This window comes from Odocoileus virginianus, chromosome 1 (genome assembly GCF_023699985.2).
Source record: "Odocoileus virginianus isolate 20LAN1187 ecotype Illinois chromosome 1, Ovbor_1.2, whole genome shotgun sequence".
Taxonomy (NCBI): Eukaryota; Metazoa; Chordata; class Mammalia; order Artiodactyla; family Cervidae; genus Odocoileus; species Odocoileus virginianus.
Genome location: NC_069674.1, coordinates 66,842,847 through 66,866,153, shown reverse-complemented (window position 1 = coordinate 66,866,153; position 23,307 = coordinate 66,842,847). Strand labels below are relative to the sequence as shown.

Sequence of the window (23,307 nt, the reverse complement as noted above, 5' to 3'; positions counted from 1 at the left end):
GATTAGAATAAATAGTAGTTTTCTTTTACACCCAAATTATTTACCTATAAAATCTTTAATGTGGCCTGAGGCCATTATTTGTTTCTTAAGAGCAACAGGGAAAAAGATGTATCATTAGCCATGATATCAGAAGAATATGCAGGATATTTTACAACACCTATTCCATTACAACTGTTAACTTTAAAAACATCAGTTAATATTTCATATCTGTGTATAAAGAAAGTACCTGTTTCCTGTCAATAAAAAGTTATATAGTTTGGCACTTCTGTGCTTGTATGTGTATTTTATTTTGTTTTGACTCTAAGGTCTTCCTAGTTCAGAGCTTCACAGATCAGCCACTCTCTTTCCTACAATACACAAATAATCCTTCATCCAGCCAGCTGATGTTGTACAGATGCATTTGCTTTTTATTTGCTACCAGAACAAGTTACCACAAACTTAGAAGGCTGAAAACTACAAATTTATTATCTTCCAGTTCTGAATGTTAGAAGTTCAAAATGAGTCTCAATGGGAGAAAAATCAAGGTGTTACCATAGCTACATTCCTTTCTGGAAGTTCTAAGGGAGATATCATACCGTTCCCTTGTTCATTCATTATGTTGGCAGAATTTAATTCCTTCAGGTTGTAGCACTGAGGTTCCCATTTCCTTCTTGTCATTCGGGGACAATTCCCAGCTACTAGAGGACATCTTCATGTCCATGCCTCCCTTCCTTTAACTTCAAAGCCACCTATGGTAGGTTAAGTACTTTCACACTTCAAATCTCTCCAGCCTCCTCTTCTACCATTCCATTTCTCTGGCTCACTCTTCTGCTTTCCGCTTTCACGTTCAAAAACTCACGTATTTAGAATGGTCCCATCTGGATAATCAGAATAATCTCATCTCAAGGTCCACAAGAAACTACATTTGCAAAGTTCCTTCTGCCATATAAGGTACCATATTCATAGGTTCTAGTGAGTAAGATAAAACTATCTTAGAGGAGACACATTATTGTGCCTACCATACAATGGGTTTCCCTGATGGCTCAGATGGTAAAAAATTTGCCTGCAATGCAGGAGACCTGGGTTAGATCCCTGGGTTAGGAGGATCCCACGGAGAAGGAAATGGCAACCCACCCAATATTCTTGCCTAGAAAATCCCATGGACAGAGGAGCGTGGAGGGCTACAGTCCATGGGGTCACAAAGAGTCGGACACGACTGAGCAACTAGCACTCTCCCTTTTACCACACGACACCATACTTGCTGAACTGCACTGATCAAAGCAAGGAACAAAACAGCATGTACCCATCCTCTGGCTAAATGAAAAACTCCCCAGACTAAAATACAGAGTTCAAAACACTCAGCAATCTTCAGCAAATACTACCACTACCAAAGAACCCATCAACTTAGACAGACATTATCACTACTACTTCCTTTCCTCCTCTTAAATGGAAAACTGTCTAAGTATCTCAACAACTCAACAACAAAATATCTAAGTATCTTAACAACTTACTCAAGGCTAACTATAGTTCTCACTGTGAAATAGCACTGGTTTCTTCCACTGGCACCAGTTTCTACCACTCTCAGTCTTCACTTTGTTCCACAAATCTTTATCTGGAAGAAAGCTTCCCATAAAGCTAAAGACACCCTGAAAGACACACAGGGTTGAATGATAACTTCTAGAAAGCCTAACACTTTTTATAGCACAGAAACAAAAATCAATTTGTTAAAATAGTGATAAGACCCATCAGTGCAAGACACAACCATCCAAAAACTTAGAATCCTCATATTAAATATATCTGAAGACTAGAGAAAGGGTGTTGCTGCTTTTAAACTAGCTTTGGCTAAAAGGAAGAATAACTTCTATGGGTATAGTTCTCCTGTTTCTCTTCTAAGTAAACAAAAGACTTGTCTCAGAGAACTTGCCTTAGAGAACTAACTTGTCTTAGTTAAACAGACAGAAAAAAGATCCCATAAAACCTTAAGTAAAAATTTTCACAAAATATGTCATCCATTCAAAACAGAGTAATAACTTTAAATAGCAATAGACTCCAAAAGGCACAGTAAAGAGAAAATAATTTGGCAACTTTATTGTTCTATATCTGCACATTACTTAAGACTCCATGAATCATTCTTGAATCCATTCACTCTTTGGGAATACAGAGATTTTGTATACATAAAATTCAAGTCTGCACTGAACATTAATTCTAATCATATTAAAAAACTAATATTAATGCATGGATTCTCAACCTACAGAGATTTTTAGCAAAGCAATTCAAATTTACAAAGCTCATCTGACTTTATGGACTTTGACTGCATATGCATAAAAGGCAAATACAATTTATTTTAGTCTAGCTTTCACTAATGGCAGAGTAAATCGGTCAAGTATAGTTTCCTACAGATAATTTCTAAACCTAGATAAGCCATTTAATGTCTTTATTTTGTAATTGGAAGAAAACTGCTCTACAATGTCGTGTTGGTTTCTGCTGTACAACACAAACCAGCCATAAACATCCACATGTCCTTTCCCTCCCGAGCCTCCCGCTCCTCTTCCCGTCCCACTCCTCTAGGTCATAACAGTGTTATACAGCAACTTTTCTCCAGCTATCTATTTTACCCATGAGAGTGTACAGATGCTGATGCTATTTTCTCCATTCATCCCACTCTCTCCTTCCCCTACTGTGTCCATAAGTCCATTCTCTACATCTGCATCTCTATTCTTTCCCTGCAAATGGGTTCATCAATACCACTTTTCTAGATTCCAGATATATATGACTTAATAGATGGTATCTGTTTTTCTCTTTCTGACTTACTTCACTCTGTATAACAGGCTCTAGATTCATCCACCTCACTAGAACTGACTCAAATGCATTCTTTTTTATGGCTGAGTAGTAGTCCACCACCATTGAGCTATTTCAAATCCTAAAAGATGAAGCTGTGAAAGTGCTGCACTCAATATGCCAGCAAATTTGGAAAACTCAGCAGTGGCCACAGGACTGCAAAACATCAGTTTTCATTCCAATCCCAAAGAATGTTCAAACAACTGCACAACTGCATTCATCTCACATGCTAGCAAAGTAATGCTCAAAATTCTCCAAGCCAGGCTTCAGCAATACGTGAACTGAGGACTTCCAGACGTTCAAGCTGGATTTAGAAAAGGCAGAGGAACCAGAGATCAAAATGCCAACATCCACTGGATCATTGAAAAAGCAAGAGAGTTCCAGAAAAATATCTACTTCTTTATTGACTACATCAAAGCCTTGGACAGTGTGGATCACAACAAACTGTGGAAAATTCTTCAAGAGATGGGAATACCAGACCACCTGACCTGCCTCTTGAGAAATCTGTAGGCAGGTCAAGAAGCAACAGTTAGAACTGGACATGGAACAACAGACTGGTTCCAAATCGGGAAAGGAGTACTTCAAGGCTGTATATTGTCACCTGGCTTATATGCAGAGTACACCATGAGAAATGCTGAGCTGCAGGAAGCACAAGCTGGACTCAAGACTGCTGAGAGAAATATCAATAACCTCAGATATGCAGATGACACCATCCTTATGGCAGAAAGCAAAGAAGAACTAAAGAGCCTCCTGATGAAAGTGAAAGAGGAGAGTGAAAAAGTTGGCTTAAAACTCAACATTCAGAAAACTAAGATCATGGCATCTTGTTCCATCACTTCATGGCAAATAGATGGGGAAACAATGGAAACAGTGACAGACTTTATTTTTGGGGGCTCCAAAATCACTGCAGATGGTGACTGCAGCCATGAAATTAAAAGATGCTTGCTCTTTGGAAGAAAAGATATGATCAACCTAGACAGCATATTGAAAAGCAGACTCTACTTTGCCAACAAAGGTCTGTCTAGTCAAAGCTATGGTTTTTCCAGTAGTCATGTGCGGATGTGAGAGTTAGACCATAAAGAAAGCTGAGCGCTGAAGAACTGATGCTTTTGAACTGTGGTGTTGGAGAAGACTCTTGAGACTCCCTTGGACTGCAAGGAGATCAAACCAGTCAATCCTAAAGAAAATCAGTCCTGAATATTCATTGGAAGGACTGATGCTGAAGCTGAAAGTCCAATACTTTGGTCACCTGATGCAAAGAGTTGACTCATTTAAAAAGACCCTGATGCTGGGAAAGATTGAGGGCGGGAGGAGAAGGGGACGACAGAGGATGAGATGGTTAGATGGCATCACCGACTCGATGGACATGAGTTTGAGTAAGCTCCAGGAGTTGGGGATAGACAGGGAAGCCTGGTGTGCTGCAGTCCATGGGGTCGCAAAAAGTCAGACATGACTGAACGACTGAACTGACTGAATATCCCACTGCATACTGTATCACATCTTCTTTATCCATTCACCTGTAGAAGAACTCTAGGTTGTTTCCATGTCCTGGATATTGTAAATAGTGTTGTAGTGAACACTGGGGTACATGTATCTTTTAGAATCGCAGCTTTCTCAGGGTATATAACTAGTAGTGGATTGTTGGGTCACATGGTAGGTTTATTCCTGGTTTTATTCCTAGTTTTTTAAGGAAGCTCCATACTATTCTCCATAAAGACTATTTCAGTTTGCATTTCTACCAACAGTGTAAGAGGGTTCCCTTTTCACCACATCCTCTCCAGCATTTATTGTTTATTTTTTGATGATGATCATTCTGACCGATGCAAGGTAATACCTCATTTTAGTTCTGATTTGCATTTCTCTAATAGTGATGTTGAACATCTTTTCGTGTGTTTATTGGTCTAGATAAGCCATTTTAAAAAGCATTTCGTTTAAGGCCCTGGAAAGAAACCAAAGGCAGGAACATACCAAAGGAAGGGTTACATTTAAAGTACATAAATTGCAAAGGATAAGAGTTCCTTAGAACTTTGGGCTTTTTTGCCTAAGGGCACTGACTGCTATTACTGCGATCAACTCCCATTCCAAAGTCCATAGCTCTTGCAGCAAAAAAATACATGTTTACAGTCCAGAGATGGTAGAGAACATGAATTAAGGTAAACAGATTAACTATAAATTTAGAAACAAAAATCCTAAAAAGAAGAGACCCACAGCAGGAGCAAGACCAAAATCCCTTTTAATAGCTTACCATTAAAATAACACATGTGGGCGAGAAGGATCCAGAAGGATGCAGAGAAAAGCAAGCAGAAGTCGGAGGGATGTGTACCCTTTAAAGATAGGCAAGACATGTGAGTTTACTCCATCTTTTAGACAGATCATTCATGCCATGTGCTCAGTCTCTCCATCATGTCTGACTCTTTGCAACCCTATGGACCACAGCCCACCAGGCTCCTCTGTCCATGGGATTTCCCAGGCAAGATAACTGGAGGTTGCCATGCCCTCCTCCAGGGGATCTTCTCAACCCAGGGATTGAACCCATGTCTCTTGCATCTTCTGCATTGCCAATGGGTTCTTTACCACTAGCACCATTTTGGAAGCCCCCTTTTAGACTGACGGTTGTCTCCAAACACTACATGGCTCAAGCAGCAAACACCTGGAGCCTTACTATAACTTGAGGTATTACAGGCCAGAGCTCAGAGCTGAAAGAGCAGCTGGAAATTTAGGAAGGAAACTTTGAAGGAAAAGAAGAAACAAAAAAGTTGAGGCCCATGATCTTAATATCAACTCTGCCAAAATTCCTGGTGACATCTAAATAGAGGTACAAGGGAGACCTGTAAGGTACCAGGTTAATAAAGCAATAGCTATAAACCAAAAGAACACAGCAGAGATGAAGATCACAGTACAGAAAGAAGACTGTGTAGTTTGAGATCAACAAGTTAACTGCCAGTTTTAAGAATAACAACAACAAAGAGCAATCCTCACAGAACATAACTGAATCTAAAGTGACAAATGTATTATCCACAATGTCTAGTTTTCAACCAAAAATTACTCCATATGTTGGGTCAATGGTACAAAACAGACAGCCCAGAAATAAATCCACATATCTACTTTTGAAAAAGGAGATAAGAACACACAATAGGAAAAAGACAGCTTCTTCAGCAAGTGGTTGGGGAACGCTGGACAGCTGCACATAAATAAATAAGTTCAAAATGGCTTGAAGAAAAATATAAGACACTATACCATAAAACTCCTAGAAGAGAACATAGGCAAAACACTCTCTGACATAAATTGTACCAGTGTCTTCTTAGGTCTGTCTCCCAATGCAACAGAAATAAAAGCAAAAACAGGGGCTTCTCTGGTGGCTCAGTGAAGAATTCGCATACCAATGCAAGAGGCACAGGTTTGATCCCTGATTTGGAAGGATTCCACATGCCACAGAGCAATTGAGACCATGGACCACAACTACTGAGCCTGTGCTTGAAAGCCCATGTGTGGCAACTACTGAGGCCCCCATATCCTTGAGCCCATGCTCTGCAACAAGAGAAGCCACTGCATTAAGAAGCCTACACACAGCAATTAGAGGGTAGCCCCTGCTCTCCACAACTACAGAAAAGCCCACACAGTAATGAAGATCCAGTACAGCCAAAGAAATTAATTTTTAAAAAATGAACAAATGGAAAATAAACATTTAAGCTTTTGCACAGCAAAGGAAACCATAAAAAAAAAAAAAAAACAGACAACCTACAAATTGGAAAAAAACTTTTGCAAACAATGTGACCGACCAGGGCTTAATTTCCAAAATATACAAACAGCTCATATAACTCAAAAACAAAAACCCAAACAATCCAATCAAAAAACAAGCAGAAGACTTAAACACAATTCTCCAAAGAAGACATACAACTAGCCAACAGGGACATGAAAAGATGCTCAACATCATTAATTAATTTTTAAAAAAAGAGAAATGTAAATCAAAACTACAATGACGTGTCACCTCACACGGGTCAGAGGGGCCATCATTAAAAAGTCTACAAGTAAAAAAAAAAAAAGTCTACAAGTAACAAATACAGGAGAGGGTGTGGAGAAAAGGAATCCTACACTGTTGATGGGAATGTGAATTGGTACAACCACTATGGAGAACTGAATAGAGGTTCCTTAAGAAACTAAAGTTACCATATGATCCAGCAATCCCACTCCTGGGTATTCATTCAAAGAAAAGTATAATTAAAAAGGTACATGTACCCCAATGTTCACAGCAGCACTATTTACAATAGCCAAGACATGGAAGCAACCTAGATGTCCACTGACAGAAGAATGGATAAAGATGGGGTGTATATATACCCAATGACTTACTACTGGGTAAAGAAAAAAAGAACTAAAGCCATTTGCAGTAATACAGATGGACCTAAAGAATACCATACTACATGAAGTCAGAAAGAAAAAGATAAATACTGTGTCACTTATATTCAGAATCTGAAACACAACACAAATGGATTCATTTACAAAACAGAAACAGCCTTGTAGACACAGAAAACAAACTAATGGTGACCAAAAGGGAAAGGGGAGGGCAGAGGGATAAAGTAGGAGTTTGGGATTAGCAGATACAAACTACTATATATAAAATATATCGATAGCAAGGGCCTACTACATAGCACAGGGGACTATATTCAGTATCCTGTAATAAACCATAATGGAAAAGAACATTAAAAAGAATATATTTTATATACATATAAAACTGAATCATTTCTCTGTACACCAGAAACACAATATTGTAAATCAACTATATTCAATTAAAAAAATTACTCCACATGCAAAGAAATGGGTGTACATAACCCATACTCATGGGGAAAAAATTAAAAGGCAGACCATAGGAACTGACTCTGCAAGTGGACTCACACAAGAGATTTAGTAGACAATGACTTCAAAACACCTGATTTCCCCTGAAGTAATTCAACATAAAAACTAAGGAGATTGTGCTAAATTAAAGATGCATGTTGTAATCCCTAGAGAAATTCCTACAAAAAAATAATGCAAACCTATAGCTAAAAAGTTCAGAGAAAAACTAAAACGGAATATACAAAGCTATCTGATGAGCGCACACGCAAAAAAAAAAAACCCCAAGAAATTCCAACAAAGAAAAGCCCAGGACCAGACAGTTGCACTGCTGAATTCTAAAAAACATCTAAAGAAGAATAAAAACCAAAAACTTCTCAAACTGTTCTAAAAACTGAAGAGAAGGGAATACTTCCAAATATCAAAGCCAAACAGACATACTACAAGAAAAGAAAACTGCAGGCCAATATCTCTTATAAATACAGATGTGGGAATTCTCTGGTAGTTCAGTGGTTAGGACTCCACAATTTTACCTGGGGCGGGGGGGAGATGGGGGGTATGTTTGATCCCTGGTCGGGGAACTAAGGTACTGCAAGCTGCACAATGCAATCAAAAAGGGGGGGGGGGGGGCAGGGGAAAAGAGGAAAGAATAGACTGGGAAACCTGGAAAGAAGGAGGAATATAAGGATGATGAGAGAAGAAAAGAGAAATGAAAGAAGGGAGAAAATTTAGTAAGACTACATGAGCGAACATATAAGGACCATACCAATATAAAGTATTACTATTATTAACAACGTATCCAGAAGAGTTTTTTTTTTTTTTCCTTAAGTTTGTGAAATAAAGTGAGAGAACTGAATGAAATGGTAAAGAGATCTGGAAATTATTTGGTGCAAATAGTTAAGTAGAATACCTCAGCTTGTAAGTTTAGAAACAGGAATAGTGTCTAGTCTCCACCTAGTTCCTCCTTTTTATCTGCATTTACTTGCACAGAAAACCTTTCCAAAAAGTTTGGAACTTTTCAGTTCACTTTCCTCAAGTCTCCTCAGCCCAGATGAGGCCACATGTCTACATCTAAACAATAACAGAAAAGAATGAAACTATCAGGACCAATCATGATTTAAGTCCTGGAGCAGGGGAGTAGTCCCATCCTTGTGCTCAATGTTACTAAGAAGATGAAAACTCAACAAATACTGAACTCTGCCAGAAAGGATGAATGAGAAAGAAACTGGGAAGTCTACCAGTAATGTTATGTTAGACTGACCAAGTGTAGATTCATACACTTTGGAAACCAAATTAAAATGTAAGGGCTGGTATCCTGCTTTGAAATATAAAGATCCTATCCAATTGTTCTTTCCTGCAATATATGAAGGAAGTCTTTAGTTGCTGATAAATTCAGCATTTTCTTCAGGAAGCTGCTCTTGGTAAACTTGAGAAGTGATGCAGAACATATAACATAGACATGGAGATTTTTCAAAGCAGACTGAATGTTATCAATCCCTATAAACGCTGCAGGAAATTCTCTGTAAATCTCTATGTATCACCTCATTCTGACCATCATGCTTTTCTGACGTACTCACCAGAATAAACTAGCCATACACGTAAGATATATCCCTAGATAACTAACTTGGCCTTTTCGAGTTATATGCTGTAATTCAACTGGATTTTAGAGAACGATTTGCCAGATACAATGACTTGGGAATTCCTTTTCCTCAAAGGGAAATTATTTCAGTTTTAATATAATTAATATGAAAATAATACAGATCATCACCACTTACCTCTGAACGTATTCCTAGTTGTGATAATAAAAGTGTACTATCAGCATTATCTTCTATTTAGATACAGTTAAAATATATATATTTCTAATTTGTTGAAACAGATTTCAAGTCCCTAACCAAAAATTAAAACAAATGACTAAAACTGTATCCTGTCTTACCAAACATGTCTCTCAAAAGATCATACCTGCCTACCTGCCCTGTTGTTTACATGGTATTAAAATGAAGAACTCTAGAAGTATAACTATGATCATAAAAATACACTGAACCTCTAAATTCGCCTATAGCCAATCTCAATTTACTAAACCAAAGATTGATAAAACCTGTTTACCATAGTTCTTAGAATTTATATAAAGCAATCAAGCATAATGGCAATGAAAAGTAGAACAGCTCACCTAATGTTCCCCCAAAATATCAGATTTAGAAATTCAAAGCTGAAAATCACTAGAAGCAGGCTGACGCCATTTTTAAGGAACAATCAATAAAATAATCAATAAAAAGGAACTGTCAATAAAATAAGATGCCGGTATCTGGGGGATTGTTTATATTCATTTAAGATACACTGCCATTTAAAAAATTTATATACTCTAGTTTAAACATCCAAATAGGAAATAAATCCCTAAGGAACAAAAAAATTAAAAATTTGGTACAAAAATTTTACCCATTGAAGAATCTTACACTAAATTAATTTTTCTCAAACAATGATGAATATTCCAACATGGGGTGACAAATAATAAGGTAAACTACAGTTTCCATAAGCATTACTTGACCATATGAAATAAATTATACACCCAAAAATACTACTTTGAAATGTACAGAAACTTTAAAATGTTACAAATACCATACTAAAGTTTACAAAAACTAAGCTGCCTGTTTTTGTCTGGATATAATTCTTGTTTTTTGACACTATGTGATGAAAGATAAAACTAGTAAAATAAGATTTTAAAATGCTGTATGGGTATTATCTGTTAAATATAAATTTGACTAACATTAAATTCAATTAGTTAAAAAATGAGGGTTTATTGGTGTGTAATTTTATTGATAACAGGCATATGTCTTCAACTACTGGCAACCCTAGACATCAGCATAAACCCATTATTCTGGATTTAAGCACAGCGTCACCCCCATCTGGGGGTAGCTGAATCCAGTCACATGTGGGAGTATTTTCCCTGGTGGTTCAGACAGTAAAGAATCTGTCTGCAATGTAGGAGACCTGGGTTGGACCCCTGGGTCAGGAGGATCCCCTGAAGAAAGGAATGGCTACCCACTCCAGTATTCTTGCCTGGAGAATTCCATGGACAGAGGAGCCTAGAGGGTTACAGTCTATGTGGTCACAAAGAGTCGGACACAACTGAGTAACTAACACTTTCACTTTCAGAGACCATCTAAATCATTGGAAAAGACCCTGATGCTAGGAAAGACTGATGGCAAAAGAAAGGAGCAGCAGAGGATCAAATAGTTGGATAGCATCACCAACTCAATGGACATCAATTTGAGCAAACTACAGGAGACAGTGGAGGACAGAGGTGCCTGGTGTGCAGCAGCCCATGGGGTCACAAAGTGTCGGACACAACCTAGTGATCCAAAAACAATAAATCAAACACAGTTACTGAAGCCATTTGTCATCATATGTGACTAACACTGTAGGTTTAAAAAGGCATACATTGAATTTGCTATGTTGAAGCTATATATGTTTTAAATGCACTTCAGATATCATCTCACCTAAAGATTATCATATTTAGTGAATTAAGTCAGAAAGAGAAAGACAAATACCATATGATATCATTGAGAGATTAAATCTAAAATATGGTACAATGAACTTAGCTATGAAACAGAAACACACTCACAGACATAGAGAACAAACATTGTTATCAAACAGGAAAGGGGATGAGGGAGGGATAAAGTAGGAGTTTGGGGTGAGCAGATACAAACTACTACATATAAAACAGATAAACAACAAGGTCCTACTGTGTGTAGCATAGGGAACTATATTCAATAAACCATGATGAAATAAATCATGATGGAAAAGCATATTAAAAAGAACACGTGTGTGTGTGTGTGTGTGTATGTGTAACTCAATCACTTTGCTATACACCAGAAACTAACACATTGTAAAACAACTATTTGTTGTTGTTCAGTCACTAAGTCGTATCCAACTTCTGCCATCCAATGGACTATAGTCTGCCAGGTTCCTTTGTCTATGGGATTTCCCAGGCAAACCAACTACAGTGAGTGAAGTTGCTCAGTCGTGTCCGACTTTTTGCAACCCCATGGACTGTAGCCTACCAGGCTCCTCCAACCATGGGATTCTCCAGTGAAGAATACTGTAGTGAATTGCCATTTCCTTCTCCAGGGGATCTTCCCAACCCAGGGATCGAACCCACGTCTCCCGCATTGGAGACAGATGCTTTAACCTCTGAGCCACCAGGGAAGCCATCTTAGATCTAATTTAATCCTGGAAACAGTTACATGGATTACTTACAAATTTTCCACTAATAAACAATTTTTAAAACCCTGAAATAAAACTTCCTAAAATTTTCAGCAACTATATCATCTTATAGACATCTCAAAAAATTAATTAGTTCATTAATCACCTATTATGTGACAAGACTATATAAAACATACTTTTTCCCACCTATGAATAAATCAAAAATGTTGCATATAAGTACTGTTTTATCAGATCGAGAAAGTATCAGTTATAATAAGAATATTAATTGATAAAATGAACTTAGACTATCCGTTCCTTCCATAATAAATATTTCATAAAATGCTTCTGTGATAAATTTGGTTTTAAGAATATTTTCTCATGATATATGGTGCTAATATGCTGCAACTTAGCAACAAAATTATAAAACTCAGAGAATAGATCAGACACAATGAAAATTAATGGAGGATATACTTTCTTTTTTTGGCTGTGCCACACAGCATAAAATACATTCACTGTATAAACATGGTATATCTTAAATGTGATTTAAGTGTTTTGCCTTAACTAATGCTCAAAAAAAGACCTAAATTATCTACTCCCAAGACTTGTCCTGAAGAAATCACAAATCACTGTGATACAATTTAATCCTGAAATCTGCACTATGTAGTTTTTTTTAACCATACATAATAATCTGAATGAAAAGCTACATATAAGTCTGCACTAAACAAATTCTGCTTATTCTGTCAATAAGTTACCAGTTTGATTTTAATTTTTACTTCCCTAATGCCTAATGATATTGAGTATTTTATATACATATTTTCCATTCACATACATTCTTTGATGAAGTGTCTGTTCAAAGATTTGCCTATTTTTTAATTGGGTTGTTTATGTTCTTACCAATGTTCAAAGTTTTTCATATATTCTAGACACAAGTCCTTTATCAAATATATACTCTAAAAACATTTTCTGTCTATGGCTTGTCTTTTCATTCCTCTAACACAATCACTCATAGAAATTTTAAAATTTGATAACATCTAATTTACCAATTTGTGTGTGGTGGTGGGGGGGAAGGGACTGTGCTTTTGGTTATATATCTATGAAATCATTTTCTAATCAAAGTCATAAAAATGTTCTATGTTTCCTTTCAGAACTTTTATAGTTTTAAGTTTTACATTTAGGACTATGATCCATTTTCAGTTTTGCTTTATTTTTTAATATGAAATAAAGTCTGAATACAAGTTCCCTGTTTTACATATGGCTATCCAATTGTTCCAGTACCATCTGTTGAGAACACTATCTTGTCTTCAATAAATGTGCCAAAAATCCATTTTTCTTACATGAGTGAATCTTCTTCTGGGCTCTCTACTCCGTTCCATTGACCTGACTATCTCTTTGTCTTGGTTAGTAGAAGTCATTGCAATAGGTCTTCCAATCAGGTATGATTAATGCTCCAACTTTGCTTTCTTTTGAAAGTTTCGGCTATTCTAGATCCTCTGTATTTGCATATGAATTTTAAAATAAGTTTGTCAATGTCTAAAGAAGCTTACTGGGACTTAGAATATAATTGTGTTGAATCTATACAAATCAATTTAGAGAGACTGGGCATATTAAAAACAATCAAGTTTTCCAATTCACAGACAAAATTTATTCACTTATTTAGGTCTTTTTCAATTGTTCTCAATAATGTTTTTAGTTCTCAGTATACAGGTCTTGTGTTCAGTTCAGTTCAGTTCAGTTCAGTTGCTCAGTCGTGTCCGACTCTTTGCAACCCCATGAACCACAGCACGCCAGGCCTCCCTGTCCATCACCAACTCCCGGAGTCCATCCAAACCCATGTCCATTGAGTCAGTGATGCCATCCAACCATCTCATCCTCTGTTCTCCCCTTCTCCTGCCCTCAATCTTTCCAGCATCAGGGTCTTTTCAATGAGTCAGCTCTTCGCATCAGGTGGCCAAAGTATTGAAGTTTCTGTTTCAACATCAATCGTCCCAATGAACACTCAGGACTTATCTCCTTTAGGATGGACTGGTTTAATCTCCTTGCAGTCCAAGGGACTCTCAAGAGTCTTCTCCAACACCACAGTTCAAAAGCACCAATTCTTTGGTGCTCAGCTTTCTTTATAGTCCAACTCTCACATCCATACATGACCACTGGAAAAACCACAGCCTTGACTAGACAGACCTTTGCTGACAAAGTAATGTCTCTGTTCTTTAATATGCTGTCTAGGTTGGTTATAATTTTCCTTCCAAGGAGTAAGTGTCTTCTAATTTCATGGCTGCAATCACCATCTGCAGTGATTTTGGAACCCAGAAAAATAAAGTCAGCCACTGTTTCCACTGTTTCCCCATCTATATGCCTCTTTTGTCAAATTCAACCCTAAGTATACAGGTCATGTGTATCTTTTGTCAAATCAACCTTAAGTAGTTCATATTTTTGATGTTATTATGAGTGGTATTTTTTAACTTCAATTTCCAATTGCTTGTTAATACTATTACATAGAAATAAAAGTAATTTTTATATATTGACCATATATCCTGAAATCCTGCTAGATTCGTTTGTTAGTTCTACTAACTTCTTGTGAACTCAAAGCAAGATGCTGCTGCTGCTGCTGCTAAGTCACTTCAGTCATATCCAACTCTGTGTGACCCCATAGACAGCAGCCCACCAGACTCTGCCATCCCTGGGAATCTCCAGAGAAGAACACTGGAGTGGGTTGCCATTTCCTTCTCCGATGCAGAAAAGTGAAAGTGAAGTCACTGAGTCGCGTCTGATTCTTCGCAACGCCATGGACTGCAGCCCACCAGGCTCCTCTGTCCATGGGATTTTCCAGGCAAGAGCACTGGAGTGGGGTGCCATTGCCTTCTCCAAGCAAGATACTACTACATACCTATTAGAATGGCTAATATTAAGATGACTGACTGTAACAAGTGTTACCAAGGATGTAGAGAAAGTGCAGTTTTCATCAACTTTGGGTGGAATACCTGGGCAATTTCAGATCATATACACTTAGTATATGATCTGGTTGTTCCATACCTATATTTTTTATCAAAGAGAAATGAAAGCAAATGTCTATAAAAACACCTTTATATGAATGTTCATGATAGCCTGATTTGTAACAACCAAAAATTAGTAACTCAAATATAAATCTACAGGTGAATGAATAAACCAACTGTGGAATATCCATAATAATGGAAAACTACTTAGCAATAAAACAGAACAAGCTATTGATACACACAACACAGATGAATCAAGATAATTAAGCTGACTGAAAGAAGTCAAAAAAAAAAAAAAAAACCCACACACAAACTATCTGATTCCATAGAAAGCAGATCCATAAATGCACAAGAAGATATTATCGAGGGGCATAAGGAAACTTTGAGGGAGATAGTCATGTTCACTATGCTAATATTGATGGCTTCATGTCACAACTTGCCAATATGTAAATTTTCAATATGCTGCAGTTTACTGTATATCACTAAGACCTCAATTTTTAAAAAAAGAAAATATGCCAGCATGCTAGGTCCCAGAATAGACTTTTTAATTGATAAATAACTTTAAATTGATATATAATCCACACAACATAAAACTCAACCTTTTGAAGCTACAATTTGGTGGCTTTTTGTAGTGACAGAAAGTGCACAACAATCACCAGTATTTAATTCCAGAACATTTTCACCAATCCAAAGAGTGGCACCCATTAGCAGTCACTGACATTCCCTCCAGTCCCTCAGAATATAATTAACTTCCAGATGACAATGTATTTCATCTGGTCACTACATTTCAAGCCTCAAGACATTTCAAATTTGAGAGACTAGTTTTAAGTTAATATCAAGTACCTACTACTGTTTATCATTGTATTCTTTCTAAAGAGAACCAGAACCATACAAATATAAACATGATAATTTCACAGAAGTTCCAATCATAGAAATGTCATTTATAGTGTACATGTGTACCTGTAACAGTGATTACTAAATTATTAACATTATTAAAACATTAACACCAAATGTAGAAACTTTATCTCCCTCTTGACTCTCCTTATTATCAATGCCAGGACTGTCCAAGAATAAACTACAGTGGTGAATGATGAAGACGTGATGCCTCTGAAATTTTTGAATAGCACACATAATCTGCAAAGCTTTAAAAATTTAAATTAATACAATCCATTTTGAGATACCTCTACCATTTACTCCACTTTCTCAACAACTCGTCATCATTTAACATTTATAAAACTTTGGGTAAAGCCAAAGCTTCATTGGAAAGATAATGAGCTTATACTCTGCACTGCACCAACTTAGAACATTATGATGAATAACTGTGCCTTAATGTAGAAAAAAGAAGACATCACCATTTGCCTCACAGCATATGTTGTTTCTACAAGAGATGATAATCAAAATCAAAATCTAGCAATTTTTTATTATGGAAGAGAGTCAGTGATGATAAATATAATAAGCCTCGAAATAATGTGTGTTTGCTTTTTAATGATTCTATCACCCTACAGTTTATTTTTTGGAGCACAGAAATTAAATGTGACAAAGCAAAAAATAACAGCTGATACTAGGATTTTTTACACTTTTATATTTAGCACATATTGTGAAAAAACCCTAAAGTATTTCTCACTGCTTAAAAATTAACTTTTTATGTAATATATTCCAAGCACACTAAATTACAAGTTCAATATATTCCCAATGATGTGCCTAAGCAATGTATTTGAGCATTATAAACTGAAATGCTGTTGAAGCATGATTTGTGAAGGATATTACCTTTCTATAATCAAAAACAAGCAATAAGCATTACAGTATGACTACATAATTGAAATATCAAAGATAGGAAAATTCAAAAAGAACATAAAATGCACATCTTTCTGATATTCTTTTGGCACAACTACTTTCAAAACACATTACTGAAAGTTGACTCTTGATATTTGAGATGGATGTAATCAAGGACTTTCTGAACCTAAAAATGGTACAAATTCCACTAAACACATCCACTTCAGAAAAATTACTGGGTACCCAATGAAAAGAAGAAAATCACAAAGTCTCATTAAAATGTAGGTGTTAGGTGGTTCTTTGTGTACTTAGAAGATATTCAAAATTTTGCCTAAAAAATTATGAACTCCTTCATCATGGACCTTGCAACTTGTTAACAGTCAAAGCTATGACTGTGAAACCCTCAAATGTCAAGAGGCTGCTCTAAATGTTTGAGAAAGGAATGATGAATGAGAAACGAATTCAAAAGATGTTCTAAGCATCGTATCAACATGAGACTTGTGACCTAAAAAACAGCACTTCTCCTGAACATTTCCCCCTAGGGAATGAAAACTTAAGTTCGCTTAAGACATACACACAAATGTTAAAGTGGCTTAAATTTATAATCACCAAAAACTGGAAACACAAATATCCTTCAACCAGTGAATCGATGAGCAAGAGGACTTACCAAGTTCATTGAGACTCTGAGCAGCTTTTGTTATCTCTCTACTTCCCCCCTGCAGCTGTCCTTGGAGTCTCTTACTGAGATATAAGATGCGAATGATTCTCCGAAGCAAGTCACAGGCAACCTGTGAAATGTTAAGTAAGTAAAGTCAATGCATGAAGTTTTATGATGATGTGAATCTGTTTAATCTTTCCAGATGCTAGAGATCCAATGTCCAGTCAAGACAGAGCTCTGACCAATTAAAGCAGAATCCGTTTTTTTGGTTTTTTTAATATCCTTATGCAGACCAAGTGTATAGCCAAGGTTGACAACCACTGTGCTAGGGCTGCCTAGCTTCCTACTACTGTCCCTTACTGTTTCTTAGTTTATTGTTCCTACATCCCTAGGGGAACAGACTTACTAGACCTTGAAGAATAAGCATGCCCTTAATTGATTCTTCCGAATTTATAATTAATGACTAAATGTAAAAGAGAAAGCTATTTTAAAAACAAACCTATCATTTGTATGTCACCTTCTATTCCCTTTTCTGTTACTACATCCAATCCTGGGTCTTTACCTATCCAAAAGACTACGACATGAAATAATGACTCATGCATTTCTAGACAGAGGTAATCCAGGGTGACTGCCAGGGGAGAATGACAAGAAAAGAGATTGATGGAGTAACATATATGTAATTACCTTCAGCCTCAGTAGTGACAATAAAAAAAAAAGAGAGAGACAGTCTATGTTGCTACATCACAGCCATCTTTGCATGATCCTGAAGCTGGATGAAGCAACAACATCTCCCATCTAAGGAGGAAAATCCTAACTGGTGGCAATATTAATTAAAAGCCCTAGGAAGACAGGATCCCTGAGACATCAACTATAAACATTTTTTCTGAATGACACACACATACACCTCAGAGCCACACAAAGCCCCACCTGTGCATGTACAACACACACAAATGTACAATCAAATACATGTTTACAAACATATGTAAATCAAAGCAGCCAAATACTAAACATGTTTACCTGACTGCTTTTCTGAGTAACAACAGTCTGCAATACTTAAAATAATAAAATAATGTCAAGAAAAATCGCCCCCCCCCGAAAACTGGAAGATTTAGGCATCTTAATCTTTTAGTTAAATTTGATTTATTTTCTGAATAAGTCATGGAAGCATATAATTCAAAATTCAAAAGATCAGAAGATAAAAAGTCACCATCATATTTCTATGTCTCAACTATGTAGTCACCAAAAACAACCACTATTATCACTTTCTTGCTTGTCAGAATTCTATTTTTAGATGTACTATTTGGAATGTAAAATCCCAAGCAATCATTCCTCTTAAGATTCTAAACACATCATGAGGAGAAATACCAGATCTTATTTTAGCCTAATCAGCATGAACTGTCCTTCCAGAATTCCGTTAATACCTAAACCAATAAAGGATATGCCCTCAAATATGAAAGCTTTGAGCTTATTTCTAATGCTTTTCTGTTCAACCATACTTAATCTGTCACCAAGTCTTACTGATTATTCTTCTGTTGCATAATACAATAGTTATTTTCCCTCTATTCCCAAAAGCATCACCCTAATCCAAATCTTTACCACTTTTATCTTAACACTGTGGTCTCCTGGGTAGCTTTTCAATCTCTTGCTGAAATCCATCTTGCTGGCTTTATCGTCTTAGAAACAGTTTTCAGCACTTTAGCCCCCCTTTTAATAAATTTCAGTGGCTCTCTACTAACAGATTATGTTGAATTCAACAGCATTTAATAAAATCCTCAGTCAACACATCTTAGATAATCTATAAAGCACCAACTCGCACCATTTCCTAACATAATTGCTTTCACTCCAATTAATTTCCTTTTCTTCCTTATTTTTTATTTCATACTTTTATCAGCAAACATAATACAAACAATTATTCAGCATTGCCAAGAAATGATCTATCAAGACAGGAAAAGACACAGAGGAATCTTGAATGCATTTTACTAAGGGAAAGAGTCAATCTGAAAAGGCTATATATTATGATTCCAACTATATGACTTTTGAGAAAAGATACAACTACAGAGACAGTTAAAAAGATGAGCCGTTGCCAGGAGTTGGGAGAATAAAGAGTCAAAGTATAGAGGATTTTGAGGGCACTGAAAATACTATATAAAGATGGATGTGTGCTATTTCATTTTAGTTGTGTCTGACTCTTTGCAACCCTATGGACTGTAGCCCACCAGGCTCCTCTGTCCATGCGATTCTCCAGGCAAGAATATTGGAATGGGTTGCCACACCTTCCTCCAGGGGATCTTCCCGACTCAGGGGATCGAACTCACATCTCCAGCAGCTCGTGCACTGCAGGCAGATTCTTAACCACCAAGCCACCAGGGAAGCCCTATAGTGATGGATATATGTCATTATGTATTTTGCAAAAGCCATAGAATATATACTAAGAGAGAACTATGGACTTTCATAATGATGTGTCAATGTAAGTTCATCATTTTTTAACAAGTCTGCCACTCTGGTGATAGATGTTGACTAACAGGGAGGCTATGCATGTGTGGGGGCAAGGGATACATGGGAAATCTATATCTTCCTCTCAATTTTGCTATGAATCTAAACTGTTCTTAAAAAAAAAACAGTATTCAAAAATATATTTAGATATAATATATATAGAAAATTACATACAGAAATTAAATAAACCCACTTGGAACCACCATGTGGATCAGGAAACAAAACGCGCTCTGCCACTGCATAAGCCCTCCATGCGGTTGCTGCTGCCGCTCAGTCGCTCGGCCAGGTCCGACTCTAGGCGACCCCATGGACTGCAGCACGCCAGGCTTCCCTGTCCTCACCGTCTCCCAGAGTTTGCTCGCACTCGTGTCCATTGAGTCGGTGATGCCATACACCATCTTGTCCTCTGTCGCCCCCTTCTCCTCCTTCCTTCAATCTTTCCCAGAATCAGGGTCTTTTCAAATGAGTCAGTTCTTTGCATCAGGTAGCCAAAGTATTGGAGCTTCAGCTTCAGTATCAATTCTTCTATCAAATATTCAAGGTTGATTTCCTTTAGGATTGACTGGTTTGATCTCCTTGCAGTTCAAGGGACTCTCAAGAGTCTTCTCCAACACCACAGTTCAAAAGCATCAATTCTTTGGCGCTCAGATTTTTTTAAGGTCCAAACTCACGTCCATACATGCTGCTGCTGCTGCTGCTAAGTCACTTCAGTCATGTCCAACTCTGTGTGACCCCACAGATGGCAGCCCAGGAGGCTCCCCCATCCCTGGGATTCTCCAGGGAAGAACACCGGAGTAGGTTGCCATTTCCTTCTCCATGCAGAAAAGTGAAAAGTGACAGTGAAGTCGCTCGGTCATTTCCAACTCTTAGCGACCCCATGGACTGCAGCCTACCAGGCTCCTCCGTCCATGGGATTTTCCAGGCAAAAGTACTGGAGTCGGTTGCCATAGCCTTCTCCACATCCATATGTGACTACTAGAAAAACCACAGCTTTGACTATATGGACCTTTTGTTGGCAAAGTAATGTCTCTGCTTTTTAATATGCTAAGTTTCTCATAGCTTTTCTTCCAAGACGCAAGCGTCTCTTAATTTCATGAATGCAGTCACATTCTGCAGTGATTTTGGTGCCTAAGAAAATAAAGTCTGTCACTGTTTCCATTGTTTCCCCATCTATTCACCATGAAGTGATGGGACCAGATGCCATTTTCATATTTTTTTAAATGTTGAGTTTTACACCAGCTTTTTCCCTCTCCTCTTTCATTTTCACCAGGAGGTTCCTTAGCTCCTCTTCACTTTCTGCCATAAGGATGGTATCATCTGCGTTACTGACATTTCTCCCAGCATTCTTAATTCTAGCTTGAGCTTCATCCAGCCCAGCATTTCGCATCATGTACTCTGCATATAAGTTAAATAAGCAGGGTGATAATACACAGCCTTGACGTATGCCTTTCCCAATTTGGAACCAGTCTATTGTTCCATGTCCGGTTCTAATTGTTGCTTCTTGACCTGCATATGGGTTTCGAGGAGGCAGGTCAGGTGGTCTGGTATTCCCATCTCTTGAAGAATTTTCCACAGTTTGTTGTGATCCAGAGTCAAAGGCTATGGTGTAGTCAATGAAGCAGATGTTTTTCTGGAACTCTGTTACTTTTTCTATGATCCGATGGATGTTGGCAACTTAAGACTCTGGTTCATCTGCCTTTTCTAAATCCAGCCTGAACATCTGGGAGTGCTCAGTTCACATACTGCTGAAGCCTAGTTTGGAGAACTTTGAGCATTACTTTGCTAGCATGTGAGATGAGTGCAACTATGCTGTAGTCTTTGGCCACCTCATGCGAAGAGTGACTCATTGGAAAAGACCCTGATGCTGGGAGGGATTGGGGGCAGAAGGAGAAGGGGACGACAGAGGATGAGATGGCTGGATGGCATCACCGACTCGATGGACATGAGTTTGAGTGAACTCTGGGCGCTGATGATGGACAGGGAGGCCTGGCGTGCTGCGATTCATGGGGTCGCAAAGAGTCAGACACAACTGAGCAACTGAACTGAATTGAACTGATGCTGTAGTCTGAACACTCTTTGGCACTGCTCTTCTTTGGGACTAGAATCAAACTGACTTTTTCCAGTCCTGTGGCCACTGCCGAGTTTTCCAAACTTGCTGACATTTTGAGTGCAGCACTTTCACAGCATCATCTTTCAGGATTTGAAACAGCTCAGCTGGAATTCCATCACCTCCACTAGCTTTGTTCATAGTGATGTTTCCTAAGACTCACTTGACTTTGCACTCCAAAAGATGTCTGGCTCTAGGTGACTGATCACACCATCATGATTACCTGGATCATTAAGATCTTTTTTGTATAGTTATTCTGTGTATTCTTGCCACCTCTTAATATCTTCTGCTTCTGTTAGGTCCATACTGTTTCTTTCCTTTATTGTACCCATCTTTGCATTAAATGTTCCCTTGATATCTCTAATTCTCTTGAAAACATTTCTTAGTCTTTCCCATTCTATTGTTTTCCTCTATTTCTTTGCATTGATCACTTAGTAAGGCTTCCTTATCTCTCCTTACTATTCTTTGTAACTGTGCATTCAGATGGGTATATCTTTCCTTTTCTCCTTTGCCTTTCACTTCTCTTTTCTCAGCTATTTGTAAGGCCTCCTCAGATAACCATTCTGCCTTTTCGCATTTCTTTTTCTTGGGAATGGTTTTGATCACCACCTCCTGTACAATGTTATGAACCTCCATCCCTAGTTTTTCAGACACTCTGTCTACCAGATCTAATCCCTTGAATCTATTTGTCACTTCCACTGTATAATCCTAAGGGATTTGATTTAGGTCATACCTGAATGGCCTAGTGGTTTTCCCTACTTTCTTCAATTTAAATATGAATTTTGCAATAAGGAGTTCATAATCTGAGCCATAGTCAGCTCCCAGTCTTGTTTTTGCTGACTGTATAGAGCTTCTCCATCTCCGCTGCAAAGAACATAATCAATCTGATTTCAATACTGACCGTTCTGGTGATGTCCCTATATAGAATCGTCTCCTGTGTTGTTGAAAGAGGGTGTTTGCTATGATCAATGCATTCTCTTTCAAAACTGTTAGCCATTGCCCTGCTTCATTTTGTACTCCAAGGCCCAACTTGCCTGTTACTCTAGGTATCTCTTGACTTCCTACTTTTGCATTCTAGTCATGACATCCTCCATCCAACCTCCCTACTTCCCCCAGCCCAAGAGAGACATCATTCTGGCTTTTGTGGTGATCATGTCCTTATTTTCATTTATAGCTTCATCACTGAAGTGTATATACCTAAATGCTTTAGTTTAATTTGGCTCTTTTTAAATCTATATAGGTTTCCTTAGCATCTTTTTTCCTTTGCAATCTGCTAAATATGTTGGATCATCTGTCCTATACAGTTTCCCACAGACTGGGTTTAGTTGATTACTGTCTTCTAGTTTAACAAGTCCCTGTATCTTCTATATTCCCTAAACATTAGTGGCTGGATGTAAGCAGCTTCATCAGATTCAGGTTAATATTCTGGGCAAATTTATTCA

General features: G+C 37.6%; 1 protein-coding gene across 1 annotated transcript in view; it reads right to left on the bottom strand.

Annotated features, from left to right (window-relative positions):
- COG5 (component of oligomeric golgi complex 5) overlaps positions 1-23,307 on the bottom strand; it is a 268,380-nt gene that overhangs the window by 219,202 nt on the left and 25,871 nt on the right. Inside the window, 1 exon segment of the mRNA XM_070469136.1 lies at positions 17,275-17,395. Within this exon segment, the coding sequence (XP_070325237.1) occupies positions 17,275-17,395 (121 nt within the window).